General features: G+C 48.6%; 9 protein-coding genes across 9 annotated transcripts; 2 read left to right on the plus strand and 7 right to left on the minus strand.

Annotated features, from left to right (window-relative positions):
- Window positions 1-437: 437 nt before the first annotated feature.
- On the minus strand, window positions 438-2,489 carry N7446_002064 (uncharacterized protein; the record flags this gene model as incomplete). Its single annotated transcript, XM_058510813.1, has 7 exons — window positions 438-985; window positions 1,038-1,438; window positions 1,492-1,641; window positions 1,693-1,910; window positions 1,964-1,976; window positions 2,043-2,142; window positions 2,237-2,489. 7 exons carry the CDS (start codon window positions 2,487-2,489, stop codon window positions 438-440), a joined length of 1,683 nt encoding a protein of 560 aa, XP_058376349.1.
- A 2,334-nt stretch (window positions 2,490-4,823) lies between these two features.
- N7446_002065 (cupin domain-containing protein) lies at window positions 4,824-5,508 on the plus strand (the record flags this gene model as incomplete). The annotated part of the gene is made up of 2 exons (XM_058510814.1): window positions 4,824-5,321; window positions 5,392-5,508. The coding sequence occupies 2 exons, from the start codon at window positions 4,824-4,826 to the stop codon at window positions 5,506-5,508; spliced, it is 615 nt and encodes a 204-aa protein (XP_058376350.1).
- A 327-nt stretch (window positions 5,509-5,835) lies between these two features.
- On the minus strand, window positions 5,836-7,214 carry exg1 (glucan 1,3-beta-glucosidase; the record flags this gene model as incomplete). Its single annotated transcript, XM_058510815.1, has 3 exons — window positions 5,836-6,626; window positions 6,678-7,057; window positions 7,135-7,214. 3 exons carry the CDS (start codon window positions 7,212-7,214, stop codon window positions 5,836-5,838), a joined length of 1,251 nt encoding a protein of 416 aa, XP_058376351.1.
- Window positions 7,215-9,757: 2,543 nt separating this feature from the next.
- N7446_002067 (histidine phosphatase family protein) lies at window positions 9,758-11,493 on the plus strand (the record flags this gene model as incomplete). Its single annotated transcript, XM_058510816.1, has 3 exons — window positions 9,758-9,881; window positions 9,953-10,106; window positions 10,158-11,493. 3 exons carry the CDS (start codon window positions 9,758-9,760, stop codon window positions 11,491-11,493), a joined length of 1,614 nt encoding a protein of 537 aa, XP_058376352.1.
- Window positions 11,494-11,749: 256 nt separating this feature from the next.
- N7446_002068 (carbon-nitrogen hydrolase family protein) lies at window positions 11,750-13,054 on the minus strand (the record flags this gene model as incomplete). Its single annotated transcript, XM_058510817.1, has 5 exons — window positions 11,750-11,926; window positions 11,983-12,027; window positions 12,089-12,301; window positions 12,366-12,856; window positions 12,907-13,054. 5 exons carry the CDS (start codon window positions 13,052-13,054, stop codon window positions 11,750-11,752), a joined length of 1,074 nt encoding a protein of 357 aa, XP_058376353.1.
- A 1,167-nt stretch (window positions 13,055-14,221) lies between these two features.
- Window positions 14,222-15,319, minus strand: N7446_002069 (alkene reductase; the record flags this gene model as incomplete). Its single annotated transcript, XM_058510818.1, has 1 exon — window positions 14,222-15,319. The coding sequence occupies one exon, from the start codon at window positions 15,317-15,319 to the stop codon at window positions 14,222-14,224; it is 1,098 nt and encodes a 365-aa protein (XP_058376354.1).
- Window positions 15,320-15,795: 476 nt separating this feature from the next.
- N7446_002070 (N-ethylmaleimide reductase) lies at window positions 15,796-17,514 on the minus strand (the record flags this gene model as incomplete). The annotated part of the gene is made up of 6 exons (XM_058510819.1): window positions 15,796-16,086; window positions 16,160-16,544; window positions 16,601-16,719; window positions 16,792-17,069; window positions 17,128-17,418; window positions 17,487-17,514. The coding sequence occupies 6 exons, from the start codon at window positions 17,512-17,514 to the stop codon at window positions 15,796-15,798; spliced, it is 1,392 nt and encodes a 463-aa protein (XP_058376355.1).
- Window positions 17,515-19,045: 1,531 nt separating this feature from the next.
- N7446_002071 (uncharacterized protein) lies at window positions 19,046-20,527 on the minus strand (the record flags this gene model as incomplete). Its single annotated transcript, XM_058510820.1, has 1 exon — window positions 19,046-20,527. One exon carries the CDS (start codon window positions 20,525-20,527, stop codon window positions 19,046-19,048), a length of 1,482 nt encoding a protein of 493 aa, XP_058376356.1.
- A 3,031-nt stretch (window positions 20,528-23,558) lies between these two features.
- On the minus strand, window positions 23,559-24,832 carry N7446_002072 (SMP-30/gluconolactonase/LRE family protein; the record flags this gene model as incomplete). The annotated part of the gene is made up of 4 exons (XM_058510821.1): window positions 23,559-24,147; window positions 24,213-24,353; window positions 24,404-24,564; window positions 24,800-24,832. 4 exons carry the CDS (start codon window positions 24,830-24,832, stop codon window positions 23,559-23,561), a joined length of 924 nt encoding a protein of 307 aa, XP_058376357.1.
- Window positions 24,833-25,664: the final 832 nt, after the last annotated feature.

Below are 25,664 nucleotides of genomic sequence, written 5' to 3' on the forward strand. Positions count from 1 at the left end.
GGTCACCTGGCCCCATCGATATCGTCGATCTTTGTTTCCCTCGTGCTTGTTGGCATTTTAGCTACATACCCCCAATCCATAAGTCATCATTTTCAACCCCATCAAACAGTAGATCTCATCCGCGAATGATTCATTGATATCCTTCATTTCTCTCTAGTCGCACTTCGAGCCTTCGGTATTCGTACAGTTAAAAGAGACAGACAAGTCGAAAGGCAATGAATGCAATGCATTATTTTCTATAGGAATGCGTATTCTATGCTATGTGCAGCGCAATTAAATACGTTTAAACAAAACAGTATGCGAAGGAACTGCAAGCATGGATGGAAGCTGGTGGACCAATGTGATAACCGAGTACCCAGCAGGTATTATAACCTTCGATAATTTGAAACAGGTGGACCCTCCGAAGATAAAAGGTTCACAACACAACAGCAACCGCCTTACATCGACTGCTTTCCTTGAGTTTCGATGGGCAAGAAACACATCGCCACAAATGCAGCCAAGATAAGCGCACCGGCCGCATAAATCGGGGCAACAGGATCAGTACTAGCATAGATACCAATGATCGGGGCCATGAGACCAGCAATCCGGTTCAAGCAGCTAGCAATACCAGATCCGGTACCTCGGTTGGGAGCAGGGAATACCTCGGGAGTGTAGGCATACAGCACACCGTACATGATCATCTGGAAGAAAGACTCCAGGGAGGAACACAGGAGCTGGATGTTGGGGTCCTTGGTGGCTGTGAAGCAGAACAATAGGACGCCCGTGATGAGGGTTGAGGCCGCCATTGTGCCCTTGCGACCAATGTACTTGATATCGACAGTGTACCAGCCAAGAAGGGGCCCAGGAATTCCACAAACTGCTGTGATGGCGTAGTTGCGGTAGGTGATGTAGGTGGAAGAGTTGGCGCTTAGGTATTGAGGGAGGAAGGCGTTGAAAAGGGTGTAGCCCATTCCAATGCATGTCCAGCAGAACCAGATAAGAATCGCTGTATGAGGGGTTAGTCTGGGGTACAAATAAAACAGGAAAAGGGTGCCTACTCGAAACGGCAAGCCGCTTAGTCTTGAACAAGGGCTTGATCTGTTGAACGGAGAATCTCTCAAGGGACCGCTTGATGATCTCTCCGGTGGATAGGGACTGCTTCTTGTTCTCCTCAGGGTATCCACCAACTTCGTTCATGATTTCCTCGGTCAGCCAAGTGGTGGTCTTGTTCTTGTGAGCGATTCCTTGCACTGCAGCCACAGCCTCATCCTGACGACCGCGAGAGACCAGGAACTTTGGCGACTCGTAGAGTGTGAAGAAAAAGAAACGGCAGAGGAACATAGCAAATGTGATAGCACCCAATGTCAAGACAAGGTACCTCCAGCCCCAGTTGTTTGCCTTGGTACATGTTTCAATGCTTTCACAAGAGAAGTTTGGAATGAAAGCCCAGGCAAGCATACTAAGAGGGTATTAGCTTTGACGTTAATGTGAAATTGTCGCTTAGAGACGAACCTGGCAATCAAAGTACCGACAGACCACCACGTAGCTAGACCACTCAGAATGTTGCTTGAATTGGGAGGCAAGCATTCCAAAAAGACAGCTGCATCAACGGGTAGGTTTCCACCAACACCTAGACCCAAACAGGCGTACAGAGCACATGTTCTGGTTTATAAGTTAATAAATACATCTCAAAATACATTTAAGATAACATACCCAACCCAGTTAGGTCCACCTCCGGCGGCGAGGCCAAATGTACCGCAAATGCAAAGGGTCATGTTGAAAGCCGGACGTCTTCCGATAGCGTCGGAGGCAATTCCCCAGAAAGAGGCACCAATAATTAGACCAACAAAGAGAGAGCATGTTGCGAAGCGAGACTCATTTTCAGAGACACCAAATTCTTTGGCAATTGGGGTCAGTGTGAGGGCCACTCCCTGCGTTTTATTAGCATATAACTCCGGACTGGTTGAAACAACACAAGTCGTACCTGCAGCCAGAGACTAAAAGAGAACCCGGTTAGCAAACATTGCTGTGAGGGTTAGTACCTGGGGGGGATGTATACTTACTTGTCGGCAACCCAACCCATTCCACAGAGCACGAACAGACCCCATTGATAGCGTCCCATACCAATGTCCTGAACTGCTCTGTTGATGATCTTTGCTTTGCCTGTAGGTTGATGTTAGGTCCGACGTCAGACTGAAGCGGCGAGGATGATGCCAAACTAGAGTTTAACAAGATCAGATTCGTTGGTTAAACATACGATCGTAAACAGTGTTATGGCCCGAGGCGCCAATATCAGCCTCAACCTCGACCCTGAGAGCTTCCAGAGTCAGTGGCCCACTCGAATAAGAGCCAGCGGTGCCCTTTTCTTGAGAAGAAGACCTGTCGAGGCCAGAGTTGGAGTTATCGCTGGGGTAAGCATCGTTCGGTGCGGAGCCATGGGCAAGTGGGATCACAACCTCGGGGAATTGACGCCGTTCCCGGTTGGCGAAAAGGTCTTTCCAGTTCGGCATGTTGATGAGTCTCGATATCGCAACAGGGCAGCTGTGAACGTAAGGTGCTTGGCAAAGTATTGGGTTGGCGCGACGGAAAAGTAGATGTGAGGCTACTGGTTCGAATGGTGGAATGTAGCTCTTGCGTGAGGGCTAATACTACCGTTTCGCTGGGGTATGTTGTTGCTGGGACCATTTATAAAACCTGGTTGGCGCAATGGATAATGAGTTGCAGGTGCAAGGGCTGATCTGATCTGATTTGCGAGGGCGTTCCGGAAAATGCGCAATGGAGTGGTGAGGCCGTAAGAGATATCGAAATTGGCGCAACGGGATTGGTGACGCAACTATATGCTGCTACTTTTGCGAGACTGTTGAGTGAGATCAAGTTTCTTTGGCAGTGAAACTATATATGCTGGAATTGTTGTCAATAGTATTCTCGGTAGGACTCGACAGTGTTGAATCGGATTAGTGCGAGAATAGCGAGGAACGCAAAAACCAAAGCGAAGGTGCAGAAGACAGAAAAGAAAGAGTCGACTGTATTGCTTCCGTGGGATGGAAAGGAAATATAGCTTGCAGTGGCCCGACAGCGGGAAAAGTGGAAATTACAAGCTGAATGAAAATCTCTCATGTCGAATCGTGAATTAGATAATATGAAGGCGATGGGTGGATCGTATATGAAGTTGGCCAACCATGTCATCCTCTTTTGGCCCTATGGGTCAAGCCTCCAGCCTCTGATGTATGCATGTCACTGAGTATACCCACACTGGGCCCATTACACCATGCCACATTAAGTATGAAAATTGAGGTCCCTCTTGAGCGGATCGCCAAGACCCCTAAGCGAAAACAGGATGCTGGTCATGGCCACAGATTTCCACGGGATTTCATGCGCTTGCATTCCGTACAAAAGACTGTGAAGTTTTCGGGATGTCTATACTTTTGCCGATGTCGCTGGCCCAGGCTTCGTATAACTAAGCTCACACGGGCGGCCCTGGGCGCCGCTCGGGGCCGGCTCCCGGTGGGGCTTTTTTGCCCTTTCCCTTTCCCTTGTTGGGACACCACGTGACGTAAGTAATCAGGTCACGTGCTAGTATATAGGTGGAGCCCTACCTCCTAATAGGGATGGCAAAAACAACCCTCTATCAGCAACTTTAACCCTTACTTTTGCAACCACCCCGCCGAAATAACCTGGTGGTAGTTAACTGTGTTCGGATATCGTGCAGAGAGAGCTGCGGGTTCGACCCGAACCTTGAGCTCCCGGTGGGGATTTTTATTTTATTTTGCTGGTCTTTATCAGACATGGGGACGTCCGACAGCTGGAGACTGCAAACCACTTCCGCCTAGGAGAGATATTATTCGTGCTAAATGACTTTTCTGTGACATTGGATCGAGGAGCAGGTCTGCTTCCGACTCTGAAGTTCGTCATATGCATTCTGTAGCTCTTCAAAGTCTTCAGCCATCCCTCTCGCCGCAATTTTACTGGTACAGGCACCTTTCCGAGTTATTTTTGGGGCCATGTATCCATACCTTTCTCGTCAATATCCATAAACTATTAGGTTTTAGAGAATGGCTAAAGTTAATACGAAAAGAGGTGAGCAACTGCTCGCCTTTCACGTCCTTCAAAGGCAGCGGCAATTACAAGTGACAAGTCGCTCTCAGTAAGCAGAGGCGTTACAATAAATCAAACTTCTGTATGAAATCACCCCGACATCCTATTATTTTTTGAGCAATAGATGAAATCTTTCCGATTAGATTCATCTGTATAGGATGTTATCATCAAGCTCCTAGTATCATACCTATATCTTGGATTAAGTTTTTCATAACTCTTTCCTGGGCAAACTACTTGGAAGCGATGGTTACAAAATACTATCATCTGGGTTGGAATCGACCTATGGGGAGTTTACTTACGAAGTACACGCCATCGCATTCCATTTCTGCTGTCAAGATCACAGGACATAGTAAAGTCAACATACCAAAGGTGGTTGCACGACGTATAGTTACGTCAACAACAACAACTCCGAACGGATTTGGAAAGAAGCACAACCCTACTTTTCGGACGATTGGCATTTAATGGTGCAGAAACTGGCTTACGGCCGGTGAATGCACGTCGCTCTAAATGGACGCTGACTGTTCTTTGTCCCGATATGGCCGTAGACATCGAGGCCTTACCATCTCACCCTTGGATCGATCTCCCATTTTCCACCACACGATAACATCATAACTCCAACGTTACTTTTCTTAAAATCGGGTTATCCTCTACGTACTCCATATTTGAGTCAACATCTCACCAAGACATTTATTTCGACGTCATTCTCTACAGCCACAACCCCGCCTTCTCCCCCCCCCCCCCGCCCCCACATGGAGATATCCCTGGAAGAAATCAACACCCGATACCAGGCTCCTGTAACCACGGCTGCTGGACAAGTACCCGAAAATGCAAACACACAAAACACCATCGATCAGCTCATGATGAACCCGCACATCGAGGGAGGCTACTTCGTCGAGACAGACCGAGACAAGCGACTCATGGTCAACGATGCGGGCGAAGAGCGTTCCAGGTCCACGACTATCTTCTACTTCATCACACCGAAAACTCCGATCGGGGCGTTCCATCGCAACGCAAGTCGTACTGTTCACACGTTACACCATGGACGAGGGGTCTACGTCATCTTGGTTCCTCTAGGACCCGGAGGGAGCTTTGATGACTTCCGTATTGAGACTTTTGTCGTTGGGCATGATATAAGCAACGGGGAACGGCTACAATGGATTGTTGAGGGAGGGTGCTATAAAGCTAGTTTCTTGATTCCTGAAAAGGAGGAAAAGCTAGAGAGCAGTCCTGGTCTGCTTATCAGCGAGGTAATTTGTCCCCTATCTCCGACGTTACTGGCTTTGGTTGTTCATGTGTCCATGAACTAATGAGAAACAGACGGTTGTCCCCGGATTCGATTACGAGGACCATGATTTTCTTGTGGCCGAGAATTTCAAGTCTTGGTTTAGTCCGGAATTGTTTCGGCAGTTGCAATGGCTAGTCAGAAAAGGGTAGACTGGATGAAACTCCCCTGGCCATAGGTGGCACAGCCTCACGTCTATTTGCAGCTTAGTCTACAAAAAAAAGATTACCAGAAAAATTTATATTAAAGCAAAAAAGAACAATTTGTTTATTGCCAATCGCGGACCTGTTCAGCAGGCCCGAGGAAAAGAGTAACATACACCGTAACACCAAAAAGACACGAGAGTCTATCTCTCTTTCATACGCAATCCAAACACCCAATTTGTGAACAGAGCAAACACCTACCAAGCAATGATCATAAAGATGCTGTATGCTTAGGTCTTAAAAAAAGAAAGCAACAAGGCATAAAGGCTATAGCGTTTAGCACTGGCCGGGGAATGCACGGCTGGTGACGGGGTTGGGGAAGACACCGGCGGCGAGCTGCTTCTGCATATCCCACTCGGGGGCACCCTCAGTCTTCCAGGTCCAGTAGAGCCAGCCAGTACCGTGCTCATATGCATCGAGTTGGCCCTCAATGAAGCGACGGATGTTGTTACGGTCGTCATCAGACAGAGTCTCAATGGATCCAACAGACTTGCCGTCACAACTACCAATAGCCTTGCTTCCGGGGTAGGTACCGTCATAGCGGGCGCCAATACCCTTTCCGTTGAGGTACTTGGCACAGTCAGTCATAGCACCGGTCCATTCACCGACGACAGTCCACTTGTCAGAGGTCTGGACGTGGTCCTTGGAGAAGGTGCAGACATTTTCGACGTGGGCATTGATGTCCATGGCGAGAAGGCCACTGTCAAACACCTCGTAGTGGTGGGTATCCATCATCACGTACCACACGCCAGTGGACTCGCTCATGAAGCCATTCCATGACTCGGTGGGCAAGAAGCCGTCGTGGAGGACAACGGTGGTGTCCTGGCTCGTCTTGCGGACGAGACCCCACGAGTCGTAGTAGTACTGCTTGAGGCCATCTACATTCACGCCTCCAGGGACGTTGGGCTCGTTCAAGGCCTCGATGGCGGTGACGACGTCTCCGTCGCCACCATAGCGGGCGGCCAGAGCGTCCAGGGCATCCTTGGTGCTGTCAACAGTGTTACCCTGTTGCCATTGGATTGCACCGCGCTTGCCGCTGTTGTCAAAGCCGTTCTGGGAGCCAGGAGCTACGACTCTTGTTAGCTATATCTATGCTCACTGGGTATATAAATACGTACCACCGTGCAAGTCGACAATGACCTTAAGGCCGGCAGCGCGAGCCCAGCCAACAGCTTGGTCGAGGTACTCCAGTTGGCCGTCGACGTATTGGTCACCATCCAGGTGCTTCACAGCCCAGTAGCCCACGGGGATCCTGACGTGGTTCATGCCAGTCGAGGCAATCTGGTTGAAGTCATCGGCAGTGATGAAGCTGCTCCAGTGCTCTGCAAGAAGAGACCGGCACTGGTCTGCGCCAACAGTCGCACAGAGAGACCACTCATCAACAGCAGCATCACCAGCAGCATCAAAGATAGATGGAGTGATCCATGGCTCCAGCACCAGCCAGCCACCAAGGTTGACACCGCGAACCTTGTTGGCTCGGTAGTCAAAGTTGAGGCTCCTATATATCAGAGCAAGTAAGTATAATGTGAAGGACCCGCCACAGGTTGTGAAGGCAAGTAGGCAAGTATCACTTACACTGTGGGTGTGGCTTGCGCCAAGGCCGCCAAAAATGACAGGCAGAGCACCGATTTCTTCTGCGAGGTCTTGGACGGCATAGTGAATATTCTAACTTAGTCAGGCCCAAAGTCAGGAGGCTGGGCTTCAGGAATGAGGAATGAGTAGGTTTGTGTCAAATGGCATGGAGATCGGCTGCTATAAGTAAACTTGAGTGGATTGACAGCTGAAGAGGTAGCCGAATGCAGGCAAACAAGAGGTTACTTGGGCGAGAACGGAAATCCCCACGAGGCTCGAAGCAAAAGTAACATACCTTGCTGGATATCCTTCCTATACCCGGTCTGAACCAAGCTGTTTGATCAAAAAGGGGAATGTGGATGCGCTGAAAACGGCGGGCCGTAGGACGGGATCTTCTGGGGTCCGGGGTTAATAAAGGCACAAAGGCCTCCTTCGACGGGTAAAGGTCGCAACGGCTAGCTCACTCCGGTCAGACAGTGGGGACTGGAACTGGCAAGTCCTGATGCCACACAGAAGTTACAAGGTCACAAAAAATATGGATCAGGCCTTGACAAACAGTTCGCGGGGTTCACAAGATGGATAGAAACAGATGAGGAAAACTGAGACAAGAGATTGAAGTTGATTTGAAAGCGGCAGTTTCCTCGGTATCGTCGTCATCATGTGGTTTACTGGAAAGCGCGACCCGATGTCTGGGGAAGTTATACTTCATCTTCTACGCGATCTTCGATTTTCCCCCAAGCAAGCCATTGAAATCTCGACTCAAAGCTTTCAGTCTAGACCAGATAAACTTCCCTTTCGCATAACAAAATACTTGATTGCATAAAAAAGAAGAGCAATGCTGCATGCAGTGATCTCACATTCCAGCGATTGAAGGGCACGTGGTCAACTTTCGCGGAATGTCTTGGCACTGGTGAAGAAGCAGCTCAGGCTCAACAAGTTTAAGTTTGTATGATTTAGTATAGCTGTAATCATGGTTTTCGGCAGTCACAAATAATACCTACACATATTGTGTTTATTGAAGCTGATCTGGGTATCTTGGGATACGAATTTCGTGGCGACCAGTTGTACACATTGGGGGGAGGACAAGCTAAATTACGGCAATGCCTTTTCGAGAGACTCTGCAGCATTCCGTACCGACAAAATCTAGAGTTTCATGTAATTCATGCAGATCGTCAGTCTTGGGTGTGTCCGTGCGGCGTGAGGTGTATATCCAAGTTGAGGCGTAAGAGCTCTACTTCCGTTCCCGGCAACAAGAGCATTGTTTCCCCCGCCAATTAACAATGCCAGGAACACCAAGGTTGTGGCGTACATTGTACTCCACTTCCTTTATTCAGCCTATAGGTCACAGTTACACCCTCATAGAGGTGGTATCATCCAAGGGTGAGGAGCCAGCAATCCACGGCAATTTGCTCAGTACATCGACGACTCGGGTAGAATTATGGGTCAACGCGTGGTAATTTGGCTCTGTTCAACTTTTGAGCGTCATCTCTGTAACGCTGAGGTTCCCTATGGTAGAGTATCAAAGAATGTGAAGATTATCGGAATGTTCCTCACGTTTCACGGTTGTTAACTATGGAGCTCTGAGCGCCCGGCTGGTCGATGGAAGGACAAGTAGATTCGGACTCTCTATTTCAATGCAGTTATAATTTATACTCAATCAAACAAAGAAATAGCGAGCTCACGTGGCTGGAATGGATTAGGAGGCCTACTTTGATTGAACAAGAGAGTTTTGAATTTCGAAAGTCTATCAAGGCATGCGCATCTAACGTTCTCTAGATCTTCATGGGGGAAAATATATATATAAGAGCGGACAGCCACTCAACATATGTTATTATATCCAAAAGAATTCATTCTTTTGATACGGAGGTTGAACTTATCAGAGATAATCGCGGAATACATTAGAGATTAGTAAGGACTTCGGGAAGGAGAAATCAGGCGCTGTCGCACGTCCATATGAGCAGACTCACGTGATTAGCTCTCAATCATTTCGTAAGCCCTTCTCTGCCTCCAGGGCTCTAGGATTCAAGGCACAAGTGTGCCTCTGCCCTGGCGTACAGCTATAGGGCCGAGTTCGGATGACATAATGGTATGATAATATTACCGACGCGGTACATGTTACTTGGGCATTATTCACTAGTTTACCAGGATTTTGACAATACCAATACGGAATCGGACCAGGTCTCAGCACTCCCGGGCTGCTGCAAATCATGAATGAATAATGAAAGCGATGTCGGACCAAGACCCCTGAGCAGCTAAGGGAGCACGTTCTTCAACTCATGCATAGAATAGGCGGTTGCTTCGAGTGATGGACGCCGTTTATTGGAGCCGAGCAGACGCTAAACCCACTTCCCGCGACTATAAGAGCTCTTAGCTGCCCCACGTGGGCGACTCGACGATCATGATTGATTTCCGCCCTCCACCTTCATACAGTACAACATGAAGTCCAAAAAGATCCAACGTACGGCGTGGAGATTATGGCTTCCGTTGTTCTAAGCGAGATGAAATTATGATGCCGTTCTCGCGTAGCTTAAATGTGTCGGCAAAGACTCCGTATAAAGCAAATGTGTGATCATTTTAGAGAATTCAGCTTTTCTTTACACTTTCATTGCATATGCCACTATCCACAATGGCCACCAAAAGCTTTGTTTCTTTAATAGCCATGGCTGCTAGCGTTGAAGCTGGTGCCATTAAGCAAAGAGCGACATCTACACAGCCTGATTGGTTCCAGACCTCTCCTGATAACTATGCTGGTAAGTTGACATGTAATCTATCAAGAAAATGATACTTGGGAAATGCAGAAGGATGTTAATTGGTGAAACAGGCACTACAGCGACTGGGGCTGCTCCTTTCCTGGCTGCAACAAACCCAGCACCCTTCGGCGAGGCAACTTATGTTCCAAATGCCCCCTTGGAAACGTCAGAACCCATCAGCGGAGCAAATGGGAGAAATATCTTCCATCTTATGGGTGATTTGAGGTAAATTTCCATTCAGACTATAAATTTTGACCCTAGCTAATCCCTATAAAGCCCCTACTTCTCTCCCAGTGAAGGATTTGGAGTCAAGGAATATCCTTTGCCCAAGGGCGCCAACATTACCCACATGCACATGCTACAGCGCCATGGCTCAAGGTATCCCTCCTCATCAGAAGGACTGGATGCATGGGGTACCGGCATTCAAAAAGCCATTGCCAACGGAGCCGTCTTCAAAGGAGAGCTCGAGTTCCTGAATGACTGGTCCTACCAGCTAGGCAAAGAGATTCTGGTCCCGATTGGCCGCCAAGAGCTCTTTAATAGCGGAATTCTCAACTACTATAACTACGGCCATCTATATGACAACTCCTCCAAAATCGTTGTGCGCACAACACTCCAGTCGCGCATGCTCGAGAGCGCAGAGAATTTCCTAGCCGGTTTTTTCGGACTTGACTGGACCAAAAATGCCAACATCCTGGCAACAATTGACTCCGCAACCACTGGCGAATCTGCCTGTGCCAACGAGGCTTCGAGTATGTTCGCCAATATCGCCGAGCCAATCAGCACCTGGCAAAACACCTATCTGAAAGACCGCACTGAGAAGCTGAGACATCTGACTGGAAACTACAACTGGACCGTGACAGACACATATCATGCGCAAAGCCTCTGCCCCTATGAAACCATCAGTCTCGGCTACAGCGAGTTCTGCCAGCTGTTCAACTATGAAGAATGGGAAGGTTTCGCCTACCTCATGGATCTCGAATTCGCCGGTCTTTCCGGCTTCATGAGCCCAACCGGACGCGCACAAGGTATTGCTTGGGTTGAAGAATTCATTGCTCGCGTCGAGGGTCACTACGTCGATGTTCCGGCGAAACTCACGGGAGCCAATATGACATTGGATACCAACCCGGTAACCTTCCCGCTGAACCAGAGCCTTTATCTGGAGTTCACCCACGACGCCAACATCGTCTCTGTCTTGACTGCATTCGGTTTGACCCAATTTGACGATTTCTTGCCTGCTACTCATCGCCCGAAGAACCAGCAGTTCTCTGCTAGCAAGCTTGTTCCTTTCGCTGGTCGGTTGAACATTGAGATTATCACGGCGCCACACCAGGTTTCTACGAAGCGGTCGTCCAAGGCTGGCTCGAAGTCTATCGATTATGTTTCCGGTACTGGTGAGACCAAGTATGTGCACTTCATTCAGAACCAGCGCACCATTCCTCTCCATTCTAGCTTCTCGGTTTGTGAGTATCGCGAGGATGGGTGGTGTGAGTTGTCGACTTTCTTGAAGGCGCAGAAGCATAGTCTGGCGGATGCGCAATATCCTTATGCTTGTTCTGGTAACTGGACGGTGAAGGGCTGGGGCTCTGTAAGAGATGGCGTTCCTGCTTGAAAGAAACCATGTTTCATTGATAAAAGGCTTGTATATAGATAGACTCCAACATAATTAATTTGGAATGACTATACATCCATTCCTAATCTAACGATTTTCTCATGAAGATTTCATGTCATATGTAGATGATTTGCGCAGTTTCTGAATATCAAAGAATGAATAATTTGGGATTTCTATCCGTTATGTTACACATCCCGTTCCGGATGCTGGGTGATTCTCAAATGAGCAACCGCTTTATATCGAATAGTCAGTCTTCCTACTTGCCTTCGGCCTGAGAATCAGCAGCAGCGTCCAAGGGAGTAGAAAGTCCAACACGGTCAATGGTGCGGGTGTAGATGACACCGCCGTTGATGCGGTCCTCCTGGACGATCAGGTCCTTGCGATTGGTGTCAACAAGGAGACGGACAAGGTCGGGGCGCATGTAATGGCCACCCTAAGATAGAATGTTAGCTTTGCTTGTATAGAGTAAAAGAGTAGAGTGTGACTTACAAAGTCAGCCAGAGCCTTGGTCAGGTGGATCTCATCAAGATCAATCTGTTGTTTTATGCATGTTAGCTTTGCATGATCAGTTTATAGAGAAGTATGAATGACTTACATCAACGTAGAGAAGACCCTGGAAGTCCTTGTCAGGGCGAGGAACAAGATTCTGACCATCAGGTCCGTAGATACGGCCGTTTCCGTTGTAGATACGGGGGTCCTCAAGCTCCTTTCCGGGAGGGGTATTGACCTTGATACCCTCAGCAGTGATAGTTTGCCAAGGAGCAAGAGTGAAGGAGCCAGTCTCGATAGCATAGGCAGGAGTAACAAGCTGTGCAGTCTTGTCAGTCATCAGATCAAGTTTTCGTCTCTAAGAATAAACAAGGGGATATTACATCTGCGTTTGCCTCGGCTACATTGGTGTAGGGGTCGGGGTACTTAAGAGTCTCCTTGCCAGGGTACAGAGGCCAAGCAGCGATGTGAACCTGCTCGCCGCGAGAGGCGGCGTGAGCCTTCAGGAATGGGTTCATATTCTCCCAGCAGTTAAGGTGGCCAATGCGGCCGATCTCGGTGTCCATAACGGATTCGGTAGTGTCGCCGGTGCCGTCACCGAAGACGAGGCGCTCGACGTGGGTTGCCTTGATCTTGCGGCGGTGGTTGACGACATCTCCGGCCGGGTTGATCATGATCTGCGTGGTGTACAGACTGGCGAGGTCAACCTCGGAGTATCCGAGGGACACCCAGATCTTGTTATTCTTGGCGGCCTCGCGGATGCGACGCATCTCCTCTGAGTCGGAGGGAAGACTGTTCTCCCGGTACTTCTTGAGCAAGGGGAGGCTCTCCTGGTAGTTCACCTTCCAGGCCCAATAAGGGTAGCCGGGAATCCCTATTCGCATGGGTTAGCCAAAATCATCCTTTTTGATAGGTGATGCTTACACAGCTCAGGGAAGGCAATGAGCTTGCAGCCATTCTCTCCGGCTTCGTTGATCCAGTGGATGGTGCGGCGAACAGACTCCTGCAAGTCGAACCAGCCGGGCTCGGCGTTGACGGCAGCGGCCTTGTACTTCTTGAGAACGGGAACCATGATGAAGAGCTTGTTGTTTTGCTTTGAGATTGAAGCTAGTATTTGTGATGTAGAATGTTGATCCGTTTGTTGGTCGAGGAAACAGGCACATTTTATAGATTCGAGGTACCTTCGTCAATGCGCTATGAAACCATCACGAATACTCCAAACCCCGAGATATAGAGTGAGACACATCAGCAGATCCGGAAGCTTTCGGATTCGGGAAATGCTTCTGAGGTTCACGGTGCATGTTTGCTATCATGTAAAGAGGTGAAGGTCGGGAAGTACAGACGTATGTAGCTCACCCCGGGATTTGCTTAGGTGCGGTATCATGCCATGTGAGACACCCTGCCGATACGAGGAAGTTTAGTGATTCGCAGCTAAGCTGCAGGTCAATATTGAATCCGGGGTTTGCGGGGTCTGCTTTTCTTCATATCACGCCATGAGGGATTCGCTGTTCTGATCCGCAGCTCGAATCCCGAAGTTATACATGGCTGCGTTTCAGCTAAATCCCGATCTTATCTCAACCCCGACGAGAACAATTGAGCAAACTGCTGTATACCTACTTTTGATAGGTAATAGACCGGTCAACGGCAGTATCATGAGGACTAAATTGCTATGCTGTTTTAATTGGGTGTGCTATCTACAACACTACGGAATTTCACGAGTGTGAATAATAACCGGTTTGGGAGCTGTAAGTTTGAGAAATCTTAAGCCTGAAACAGGTGAGAGTCTGTCTGTCTCATTGTAATAAGATCCGATGGCAAAAAAAAAAAAAATAAACAAACAATCTTGTATAGACGACTATAAAGCTTGGACGCCCGAGCGAGCAAGGCTACAAAAAGTAGTAAATAGAGTGCTCTATTATTAGGAGTAAACTAGCGCGTGATCTCACAATGGCCAAATCCGGCAATATCGGGCTCCTTCTTTCAAATTCGCTTGATAAGTTCTTTCGTTAAACCATTCAACTGTGCCGCCCAAGAAAGACGCGACCCCATTAAGCTGATGATTTCCACGCCACAATTTCAGGCCCGCTCAACATTTTACAAAATTAGACGTTATAAATTCATTCGCTGTAGGGTAGCTGGCAGGCTCATGTCTCAGGAAAGAGAAGAGTATGGGATTTTCAGTGTTATTGCCAATGACTGAATTCTGCCTTATGTACTTGTTCCCAAAGACAAGCGTTAACTAGACCATTTTGCCTGCCAAATATTGCTTACTGAACGGGTAATCCAAATACCCCATCGCTGATTTGACATAAAAAGTTTCCCTGTTATACGCGTTGAGCTTCAGGTCTTCCCTCATTCTGTACACGAGGTCTGGGTTCGAAATAAAGTATCGGCCAAATATGACCATAATATCCTTGTCCGGGTACTTCTCATCCACGAGCCTCTGTGCCTCGTTTGGAGTATATCCGCCAGCAACAAGGAGAACTCCATTCCAGATATTGTATGCAAAGTCCAGTCGGTCATGACCATCGGAGTCCATGGAACCAGATATGCGCGACTCCACGAGGTGAAGATAGGCGATTTCTGACCGACTCGCTTTGTTGATAACATCCGTGAACTGCGGGACTGGATCTTTCATTCTCATGCCCTGAAACTTACTCCAGGGACTCAGACGGAGGCCGACACGTTCAGAACCGATGGCATTGACGACGGATTCAATCACGTCATTGAGGAGGCGAGACCTGTTTTCCACGCTACCACCGTACTCATCGTTGCGATTGTTGCTGACATCCTGGATAAACTGATCGAGGAGATAGCCATTGGCACCATGGATTTCGACGCCGTCGAATCCCGCCCGGATAGCGTTCCTCGAGGCATCCACAAAATCCTGGGCAGTCTGTTTGATATCCTGGATTGTCATAGCTTGTGGTATCGCAGCGCCTTCTTCCATCGGAATAGCACTAGGTGCTAAAATAGCGACACCTTCTTTTCGGGCCACTTCGACATCCGCAGCGCGGCCCATTGCAAATAGCTGGCAAAATATGTAACATCCTTTGCGATGGACTTCATCGGTGATGGTTCGCCACGCAGCGACTTGGTCTTCGCGGAAAATTCCTGGTGCGTGTGGGAAGCCGCCACATGTTGCTGATATAAAAGTCCCTTCGGTGATGATCAAGGTGCCAGGCACAGCGGCCCGTTGGCTGTAGTATTCCTTCATCAAGGGTGTCGGGACTCGATCTTCGGTTGCTCGGAAGCGAGTGAGTGGAGCCATCCCGATGCGATGCTTGACTTCTACATCGCCTATCTGGAGAGGCTTGAAAAGACGTGATTGAGGCATGGTCAGAGATTTTTCGGACGTACTCGAGTATGATTGAAAGATGAAAATATCATTTACAGATTCCGGGAAATCCAACTATTTGTACTTGCTGTTGGAACGCATAGCGTAATATTCGGAAGAATGTTATAGAATTGTTTTACACATTTAGGGCAGAGAAATAATTCCGGAAAGGGAAGAGAGATATCTCCAATTATGGAAAGGTCAAGTTTGCCACGTTTTAGCCAATCATTTGTTCGAGGGAAGATCTGCGCTAAGGTGTCATCCATCAAGGCCCGGGATAGTAAGCCCGATTACAAATACAAGCAGAAGGTCTAACCTTGCATGTTTCCAGGGTTCTATTCAAGCTCTAAGTTGAGGAAGGGTATCGGTCTCATATTAGGTTCTCATCGACGGTAGTCTATTAAATATTTTGTAGGTTATTGGTCAAGTCACTGAAAATATATAGAGCCCAAGGAGAAAATTCGCATTCCAATACATCAAATATGACTTTCTTCGCAGAAAGCCTTGACCTGGGATTCAAAAGCCTTCTCTGACCAAATAAACTGCTTCAGGATTTCCAACAAATCAGGCCATGATGAATATAAGCCCCTAAGCCTTGTTTTGCGGTTCAAATGCAACAGTGCCAAGTATCCTGATTGTATAGTTCCCGAAGGAGCAAAAGCTCCGCCGATGTGTAGTAACCAAGCCAGCAACTCAGGCCAATCATCCCATAAAAAATCATGGTTTGCTTCTCGTAGCTTATTGAGCAACTGCAATGAAAGGTGGGACTATGTCATCCAAAGTCAGCGCAACTCGGCAGGAGACTGGGTGTGCGAGGAAGTGTTCCATGATTTGACTTACGGGAATAGTTGAAGTACGCCAAAGCTTACAGCGTAGCATAGTTGAGCATAGATATGCCGCTAGATGGCAGCACTCTGAAATTGAGCAACAATTTGGTAAGTTTACCAATCTCGACTGGATAGATGCCTGGTGGTTATCAATGTGTGCCATCGAAATGATATCCTCTTCACCGAAAAAGGTAGAGTCTCGGATACATTGCAATGCAAAGACGTCTTTGAGCACCTCAACAAACTCTTGGCCCAGCAAGTGAGAGTGGGCCTGGAATCCAGGTGGCAGGGTGAAGGAATTCTGAACGAAAGGATCTCTTTTCCATTGAAGCTCGGAGAAGGTTGTGTGATCAACAACTCGGCTGGACCCTGTCATAACCGAGGAATTCAAGTCTGACCTGTTGACCAATGTGAGTGAGTAAGGCCTGCTAAAGGATATTGCATGGTTACTCACCAGAATATGGCACGCTTGATACCATCACTCAAATACACACCCTTTCTTCGACATATGTCTAGGAGCTGCTGTATTGCCCCCATGTGGAGTTGGACTTGTCGCGGTATTCCAAGCTGAGCCTGTATTACCGAAAGATTAGTCCTCGTAATCCTTTGCCAGCCAATGGGAATAAATGACAGCATTATACGCACCTCTACCCTAGCTAATAGCAAGATAGCACCTAATGTCGACTCCGTGGTAGCCATATCTGGAGAGTCCATCCTTCGACGAATGGAACTAAGAGCCTGACCCTGATATTGGAGGCACTCACTATTGATGCAGCCATCAGTGACCGCGAATGCAAATGTGAGCATAGCGGCATTCAAAAAGGCATGGTCATCTAGCCCTTTCCGGAAAACAGAGCGAAAGTTCTGGAGCACAAGCTCGTCTAAAACGCTAAAGATTGGCTCCGTCGAATGTTGCATTTTGTCTGGGTTGTTTAATGTAAGCTTCCACCGGCAGTGTCTGGGCACTCGCGAAGATCTTACGTTGACTTAACAATACCTGCAGCTTTGGTGACTCCGCAGCGAGCATTTGGGACGCACTGGACGCATATGTAGACAGGGATAAAGGTGGCGAGGCAAGTGATTGGCCTCTCTTTCTTTTGCTCAGGTTGCGACCAGAATCATCTTTTGAAGATACTCCACGGAAATTGAGACCCAACTTTTGCTGGAGCTTGCGTTTGTTCTCAAGGCCCCGGGCTACAGCGTGTGATCGGGCGAGGCGCCTTTCTGTGCGGTCATCTAGGTTTTTGAGGGAAACAAAATGGAATTTGTCATCTGAAGAAGAGGTTTAAAAAGTAAGTAAGAAAACGAAGCCAGAAGCATTGCCTTGAGGCTTGGCCTACCTAGATTGAGTTCATTGTGTTCGGCCATTTATGCGAAAGAATATGTAAATCAGGATGTGAACACTGCTCAGTGCTTATACAGCTAAGTGCAATCGGTACAGCTTTAAAGCAGCTTTCAAAATTCATGTGGTGAAAATGGATACGCTGTCGATGTTGATGGCGTAGGTGGATTACAAATCGGAATCCGTAACTCATCTGGGCACCAACAATCATGGAAATAACGTTACCTGAGTATATTAGGATATACAATATACAAAAACAACAATAGATGAGTAAATAGGCGCGAAAGCTTGTAGTATCCGTACTGGTACATAGAAACCCAGATTTCACAAACCGGATCAGGGCGCTTAGGGGCGCGCTTAGATTTTACTCAAAAAGCGGCAGGGCCTAAGCACTAAAACGGAAAGTCGTAATAGGTACCTAGCATTAGGTTTTGGGTTAGGTTAGGCTATAGAATCCGGACCTAAATTGGGTTTCAGAGAATTCTTGGTAGTCATATTGGTAGTCGTATTGGTAGTCGTAGAGGGCTTGTAGTCGCGGAGCGCATCTATTATTACTGGTGCCACGGGTTCGTCTCCGGCCTATTCGGGTTTAGGGAACATAGATGCTTCTAAATTGCCGCAAAATTCTACGAACATTAATGATCGCAAGCTTGGTGCATTCGTGTTCGGCTATCTGAGAGGTTGTGAAGGATTAGCTCTACTATCATATCACGAATGAGATAGAGGTTTGCGATGTGGAGCCTTGGAACCATCTTGTGTGGACTTCTCTTTGGATAACTTCTGACGACGGGTAAGAATGGGCGAGGAAGACTGGTTGCCGCCTGGGGAGAGACGAAGGGGCAGAAATGTAGCGCGCCTATAGCAGTTTCGTGGAAAATACGTTGTTTAAGGTCTCTGGGTTGAATTGTAAAATACACGCACTATTCTAGGAAGCGGTCTGGCGACCAAGGTTCGACGAGCAAACCCTATTAGGACTCGCGCATTTCGGATTTATTTTCCGGCAGTGAAGTCGCAAGAGTGTTGTGGTATAACCGATTTCGAAACTACTGTATGAGTAGAATCTATTTCCAAACTTCGACAATCCAATTTGAAACACAAATGATGAATAAATACATAGCCAGTCGAGGTATCATCGCTGTGGGATCCAGGATCCATGCACAAAAGGAGCGGGTAAAAGCAAATGGGGGCTGCACGAGGGTGAGATGAGGTTCGATTGGGTACGATAGGGAGAGGAAGTAAGTCAGGTATATGATAGATATGACAAGAAATCATTTTTCGAAGACCTACAGACACAAACTGTCTGTGAGATCTTGAGGAAATGCAGATATATAGTAATACACCCAACCTACAGGACAAGGCTCTTTTCGAAAGGCGTGTCACTAAAGGGGTTCACATACCACCTGCAGCGATCATACCAGTGACCGCATTTTTCTTTTGTTTTGTGACAGCACACAGAGAGAGATGGGGACAGAGGATTAAGGGAAGTAGGAAGAAGGGAGGAAAAATGACAAGAGAGAACAGAAGCAAGTGTCTTCAGGTTTATGAGAGGATAATGTTTTAAGGGCGTGGCCAAGTCCCTTGAATCGGCGGCAACGGGCCTCCAGATACAGACGCGGACGAAGCTGGAGGCACACCCCGCGTGGAAGGTGGAATTGGAGTAGAAGGATACGAAGGAGGATTAGCAGACCAAGAAGGCTGAGCCTGAACGGGGTCTAACATTCTCGGTGGCTGAGGGCCCGCAGGGGCCGGCTGTGTGCCTGACACAGAACGGCCAGGATCTGCGCCTGACCACGTGGCCGTGCCTGCTGGGTCCACAGTTGGGACGGGGACTGGCTGGCTAGAGCGTGGAGAAGAGGGTCTTGGGGGTAAAGAGCCCAGCGACATTGTTCGGCTCAGCTGTTCGCGGTAGAAATCTCGCTCGGAATGGTAGTGGTCTCTTTGTTGGACTAGGGAACGGATTTCTTCGCTTTGTCGCCGGATTGTATCCATGCTCCGTTGGATCTCCTCTTGTTGTGCAGTGAGTCGCTGCTCCAGTTGCATTTCATTGCGCTTGCGATTGCGGAATCGTCGCGATGCATCACTGTTTGCTTTGCGTTTTTCTGCTTGGCTGGATGAACCTGACCGCATATCTAGGACGCATGGTATCATGCCAGGTGGGAAAGAACCGCTTTGTGGAGTTCCAGCTCTTGATGTCTCTTCTGCTTTGACTCTTGGTCCTGCGGGCGCAGGAACACCCCGGCTATGGGGCTCCATTGTCATATATGGAGAAGCCGCAGAATATGCCGGGGCACTGTTTGGAATGGAAACGCTAGTCACAGCCGGAGAAGCACGACCAAACTGACTGAACGTCGAATGAGAAGTAATTGGACTCGTTTCTTGGGAATTCGGGTTGGTGAGAGGTCCTGGTCCAGCGCTGGTCCGGCGTGAATGGAGACTACGTGTAGAATGAAGCGAAGCCGATACAGGAGGTTGCGTGCCTGTGATAGATGCGATTGAGCGTAGACCTGTTTCTGTAGGAAGAGGCGAGCTGATGGCGGGGGGTCGTGGGCCCATGAAAGGTTCCTGAGGAACCAGAGGTGACTGTGCAACGCTCGACTGACCAGAAGTCCTGCCACCCCCGCCCACAAACCTGGCCGAGGGTGAGTCTGGGTTCATGAGAGCTCTTGGATGGGACCTCGGGGACAATGGATGTGGTGCCAATGGAGGACCCGGACGGGCTGTGGGTGAGGAACCTTGTGGTCGAGGTGAGGATGATGGACCTGGTAGACTGAGTGGCTCGCGTTTGCTGGAGGCCAGCTCAGCGGCTGCCTGTGATGGTGGATTTAGGATTGCATGGACGCCGATGGGTCGCGATGACAGCGACTCCAGAGGCGGCTCTACCGGTCCATATGGATGCCATGACTGGGGTCGGGTCCGAAGAGGCGGCCGACGGGCTGGGTTTCGGTTGCCTGCAAGCCCATGCTCGTTGCTGATGGCTCGGTCATCTGCTTGAAGCGCATCTCTAGTCAAGGAACCTGCACGTCGACGATCCTTCGACATAGAATCCGAACCGTCCTCGGCGGATCGGGAATTAGGGCATGACCGAGCTCCCCCTCTCTCCTCGTCGCTGGGGGTCCCTCGAAGAGTATGAGAGAGGGAGGAAGTCGATGGTGGAAAGCGGTGATCCGCTGAGTAGAGTGCCAATGTGGATGGACGGAGCGGACCGGAATACGGCGCGTTCAACACGCTGATTCCTAGAGCAGCCACGGTGGGTAGATATGAAGTTGGAAGTTGAAAGTACAAGAGCCTCCAATTGAGGCTAGACGTTTAATGTATCAAGAGATCAATGCGTCAAGTAAAGAGACAAAAGGGAAAGAAAGAGCAAATGGGGAAAAGGGAAGACATGCTCTAATAAGAAATTAGGACAGCGGTGAGAGTGATCTTGTCTCTCCACGGAAGTTGGGCATCTCCAGGGAGACTCTCACGGGAGCAGATTGGGCTCCTCTTTGGGTGAAAATAATAATAGAAAATCAGAAATCAGAAAATACTAGCTAAATACTGAGAAAGTACCAATGAAAATAATGGAAAATCCTGGGATAGGGTATCGAAAAAGAAGAGGCCGGGGAAAGCGTCATGCACAATCGTAGTGCGCCGTGGCCATGGACATGGACAGGGACCGGTGGAGACTTGCTTTTTCTTCTTTTTCTCCCTTTTCCTTTTTTGGGATTTCTTTTCTTTTCTTTTTATGTAGGTTCGGAAGGTTTGGGGGTTAGTGATATAGTACATGTGGACTATGGGATGTTCGGGCTCCAATGAATTTACTTCGATCTCCATGACGGCATTCAAAATCTGACAAAGTCACTAGTCTCGTGTGTCCGATCCATACTAACTCGAGGCTAGGGTGAGGCAATCGATAGTTGCCTGGTCCTGTCAATTTCCGAGTGGAAGGCTAAACTCGAAGTATACCATTCAACGGGAGGTCGATCAGAGCCCGTTGGGGGTTGGTGGGTCGAGACTAAAAAAGCAAAAGGAAAAGCAAAATTTTAAGTGATTTGCGTGTGTCTAAAAACTTAATCCCTTCTGGATGTTGTGCATTCCCCGTGTCCCGGTAAAAGGGGCCGTTGCCGGCCGTTAGGGGGGATGCAGGCCGTCGGGAGACTATTGGCGTTCACCGGTCATTGAGGGTTCGGTCTGGTTGGCTGACTCGATTGACTAGAGTCGTGTTAGTGGATTCGATGGAGCTGGTAAACGGGTCTTCAATTTAGGCGAGTGCATGTATCAGGGGAAGAGCTATGGATGTCATAGGAAATTCTACGTCATCGGGGTAACGCAGGAGTACAGCGCACATCACCTGCGGAGAACTTATAAGTTTGAAAAAGGGTACGTATGACAAGCCCAACCTTGATCTAGACGCTTCTAGCAAAAGAACCAAGGAGAGCTGTCAAGAGAACGAAAATAAACCAGGATTCAAAGTCAATAAACAGGTTGACGGTTTCTTCTCTATCACACTACACACTATTCTCCACGATCGGACCTGCGGAAAGGGATCCGGTCATTCCCCTAGCCTCACGATGTGAGCTGCATGAACGAGTGTGGGAATGGAGACTGGGATAAAGGCTCCGCGTGGCAAAGGTCAAATAGGCGGAGATCGACTGAGGTACCCACAAAGTGGATATGAATCCTTCGAAGCTGGCTCAGCTGATATTTTGCAAGGCATTTTGCAGCTAGGCGGAAAAGCTCTCCACTTGACAGCTTCTACTGTATAGAAGTGAAAAACATGTGGATTTCGATAGATCCTCTGCATAGGCTGTCATGCAGAAGTTTCCGACAGAGTTAAGGGGGGAGCTGTCAGTCTGTTTATTTTCCCCGACGAATCAGTAGGCTTAGATGGAGAAACATTTGCGGTCTGATAGATCCAGTTAAGATGACTGGTCGGATCTAGGGGCTGAAGTTGTTCTGGAGAAATAGTGGCTTGCAACCTCAAACCACCATTTCCAGTCTGTCGGGTGCTTTCTCCCGCCTAGGCAGGTGGTTACGACTATCCCCGAGAACACCCCGGTTCGGATGCGTGTCAGGAACTTACCGAGGTCGTTATAGGTTCCTGGTATTTGGTAGTACTATATCTGCTCTTTTTCTCGAACTTTTCAATAGTCGCTCTGGAGAAACGATGTGTCCGCAGGTCTCCACTCGATAGCAGCCGGGCAATTTTGCCTTATGGATGCTATAATTGCTTCACCCCCCTTTTTCCCCTTCAGTAGATCACTAGAACCAAGAGGCCTGTTCACCGCATGGATCTCCGATTATCTCGTGTCCGCTGCAACCGCGACTGCAAGCAAGATAAAAAAAAGAATAGCTTTGTCCACCGCAGAAAAAGATCTAGACCGGATGTGTGAGTCGGCACATCTTCATGTAGATCAAAGCCCCATGTTGCTGCTCTTCACCGAGTCCACAGCGTCGCACACCGAATAATCAGCAAACCAGTGCCTGCATCACCCTGCAGGACCCGCCAGCAAGTGAAAAATAAAAAAAAGTAAAATAAATAAATAAATAAAAAACAAAACAAACAAACAAAAGAAAAGAAAGGGCAGTGCTGGGCCTCGCCCACGCGTGTTTTCTAAGATCGGGCGGATTGTAAATCGGACCCGACAAAAAAAAAAAAAAAACAAGAAGTATGGCCTACATAATGTGAGATCGGCATGGAACACATGCTGATTCGATGTGTAGCCTTTCCCACGTCGTCCCTTGCTGTGGACAAAAAGTCCTGACAGCGATCCGGACCGTCGTTGTTCGCCCGTTTGCTGATCGTCGACCCACCCGGCATATCCGGATCAAGTGCGTACCTGTAGACTGTACATGGGCACAGGGAGATGTGCCTTGGGTGCTTTTGCCTGCGAATAGGGCGCTTGCCATTGCCGCATTTTTGTCATAATTTTGAGATGCACGGTCGATCCTTTGTAGTTACATGTGAAGTATATGCTAACCTAGGCTTGAGAGTATGATATTGGGTTCCGCCTTATGCCGTGCTGCATGTATAGGTATCGTCATGGTAGTTTACATGGAACCAGTCCGATTAGGCGTGAGATGTGAGATTTCAGTTCTGAAACCGAAACTCGGTCTTGGGCTTGCCTAGGACCCCAACATCAACCCTGTAAAGTCGGCCCCCATACCGCACCGACTGAGGCAACTGGTCATCATCACGATCATCCTTGGCAGTAGTAATGAACAACTCGGTGCCGACAAAGGTAGGACAAGTCACGTTGCGCGTCGGCAGATCAATCTGCCCGATAACCTTCCCGGCCGGGTCGATGCGAAGCACCTTTCCACCACCGTAAACGGCGCTCCAGATACAGCCCTCGACATCCATAGCGAAGCCATCGGGCTCTAGCGATGAGCCGATATCAAAGTGAACCCGACGATTACTGATGGCGCCGGTGGTGGCGTCGAAGTCAAAAGCAAAGATCTTGCCCGTCGGCGAGTCGGTCAGGTACATGGTGTCATCCGTGAGATTCCACCCAATTCCATTGGGGATCGTCACCGGTGCCAGCATACGATGCAGGCTGAGGTCTGGGTCTAGTCTGAATAGAACGCCTTCAGCTTCCGGGTTCTTGATCTTCGGGTCGTTCATGGCCCCGGCCCAGAACCGGCCGTGGCTATCGACTGCGCCGTCATTGAAACGCATTCTGTTTATTTTAGCTTTTAATTTTTCCAATTTTAATCGGCGTTCATCGGGGAACAGGTGGCTTACCTCTCCGCTTTCTCCCCTTCCCCTTCCTCGCCCCAGACCTCATGGATATAGGAAAGCTCTCCGGTAGATTGGTTCAGCCGCGCAAATCCATATTTGGCCCCAACAATCAGCTGATTTGACCCGCTGATATTGGCGGTCACACTAATATTCCTGTCAGCCCAATTTCCACTGGGGAAACGGTTGAAACCCACCCAACAGAAGCTGCGGTATCGATGACTCTAAGGGAGTCCGGGCCCTTGGCCAGATCGACGCGGTAAAGCTTCTGGTCCCAGATATCGACGAAACGGAATTCATTGTTTGCTGCATCGTGATAGGGGCCTTCGAGTAATGTTCCCGGGATATCGAGGTATGGCTGAACAAATTAGTGCATGTACATTAAACTGTGCGTGATTTTCTGATTGGACGGGTATTTCTTTTTCTTTTTCTGTCTTTCTTCCTGTGGGAAGCTCGGAAGGATCAATCATTCATTCAATGTCTGACCGACATCCGACACGAAAACCGACATCGAATAGGATTGAAGGAAAAAAAGGACCAAAAAAGCAAGAAATAAAAGAAAAGGCGGCAAATTGCATATGCACAATACGTACCTCATTCACCGTCCATCTCTGAATTTCAGACATGACGCCGATCGGTGCCTGATGGACACCGCTACTTGGGAAGAGAGGGGTTTGGTTCTAGAGAATGGGAGAATCCTGTGGACCTGAAAAGTTAAATGTTGGCAGTTGGCAGCGCCGATCGCGAAATCAACCCGGCCCGTAACCTTGAGGGCTGTACAGAGCAAAGTAAGTTGAAGCGAACTGCGTGGCACGAATGGGGGAGAAGGGGGAAGGTGAGATGATGCCAAGACCCCCACAACCCGAGATGCGCTCGTAGGACAAGATGGTCTGCAGGAGTATGTCTACGTCTGCAATGCGAATCATTCCCAAAGTACAAAGTATATCAATTCGTGCAGCCATACACTACACACTAATGCTCGAGATAGTCAAAGAAGTATAGCTTGAACAACTCATCACTGTTCTCCCAGGTGGCTTTTCACATGACCAACTCTGCATGCAGGCGCACGAGATGAGCTGGCGTTTAGGGAGATCTGGAACCTGGAACCTGGAGTCCCCAGTTCCTGCCTGACTCGAAAATTGGGCCACCATGTTTCTGCTTGTATTAGCCTACGGGTACTATACACTATAACCTTAGAAGATTATAATCGGCGGTAGATCTAATTTACATATACTGCATGAAGGCAAGAAGTATGAGATCCATACTATATAAGATAATAAAATTGATAATCAGACAGTGCATGGCTCATCCGAACTTACTAGTAACTTTGCCAACATCCCGTGTCCCTCTAACTCAAATCTCGCCCCCGTGCCAGGTAACGCTTGCATATGCAGTCATCGCATGTGTCGGGAACAGGTTGGGCATCAACTGCAGGATTGTGTTCAGGTCCAGTCATGG

The sequence above is a fragment of the Penicillium canescens genome (genome assembly GCF_028828765.1).
Source record: "Penicillium canescens strain IBT 15451 chromosome Unknown utg000002l_segment0_segment0, whole genome shotgun sequence".
Classification (NCBI taxonomy): Eukaryota; Fungi; Ascomycota; class Eurotiomycetes; order Eurotiales; family Aspergillaceae; genus Penicillium; species Penicillium canescens.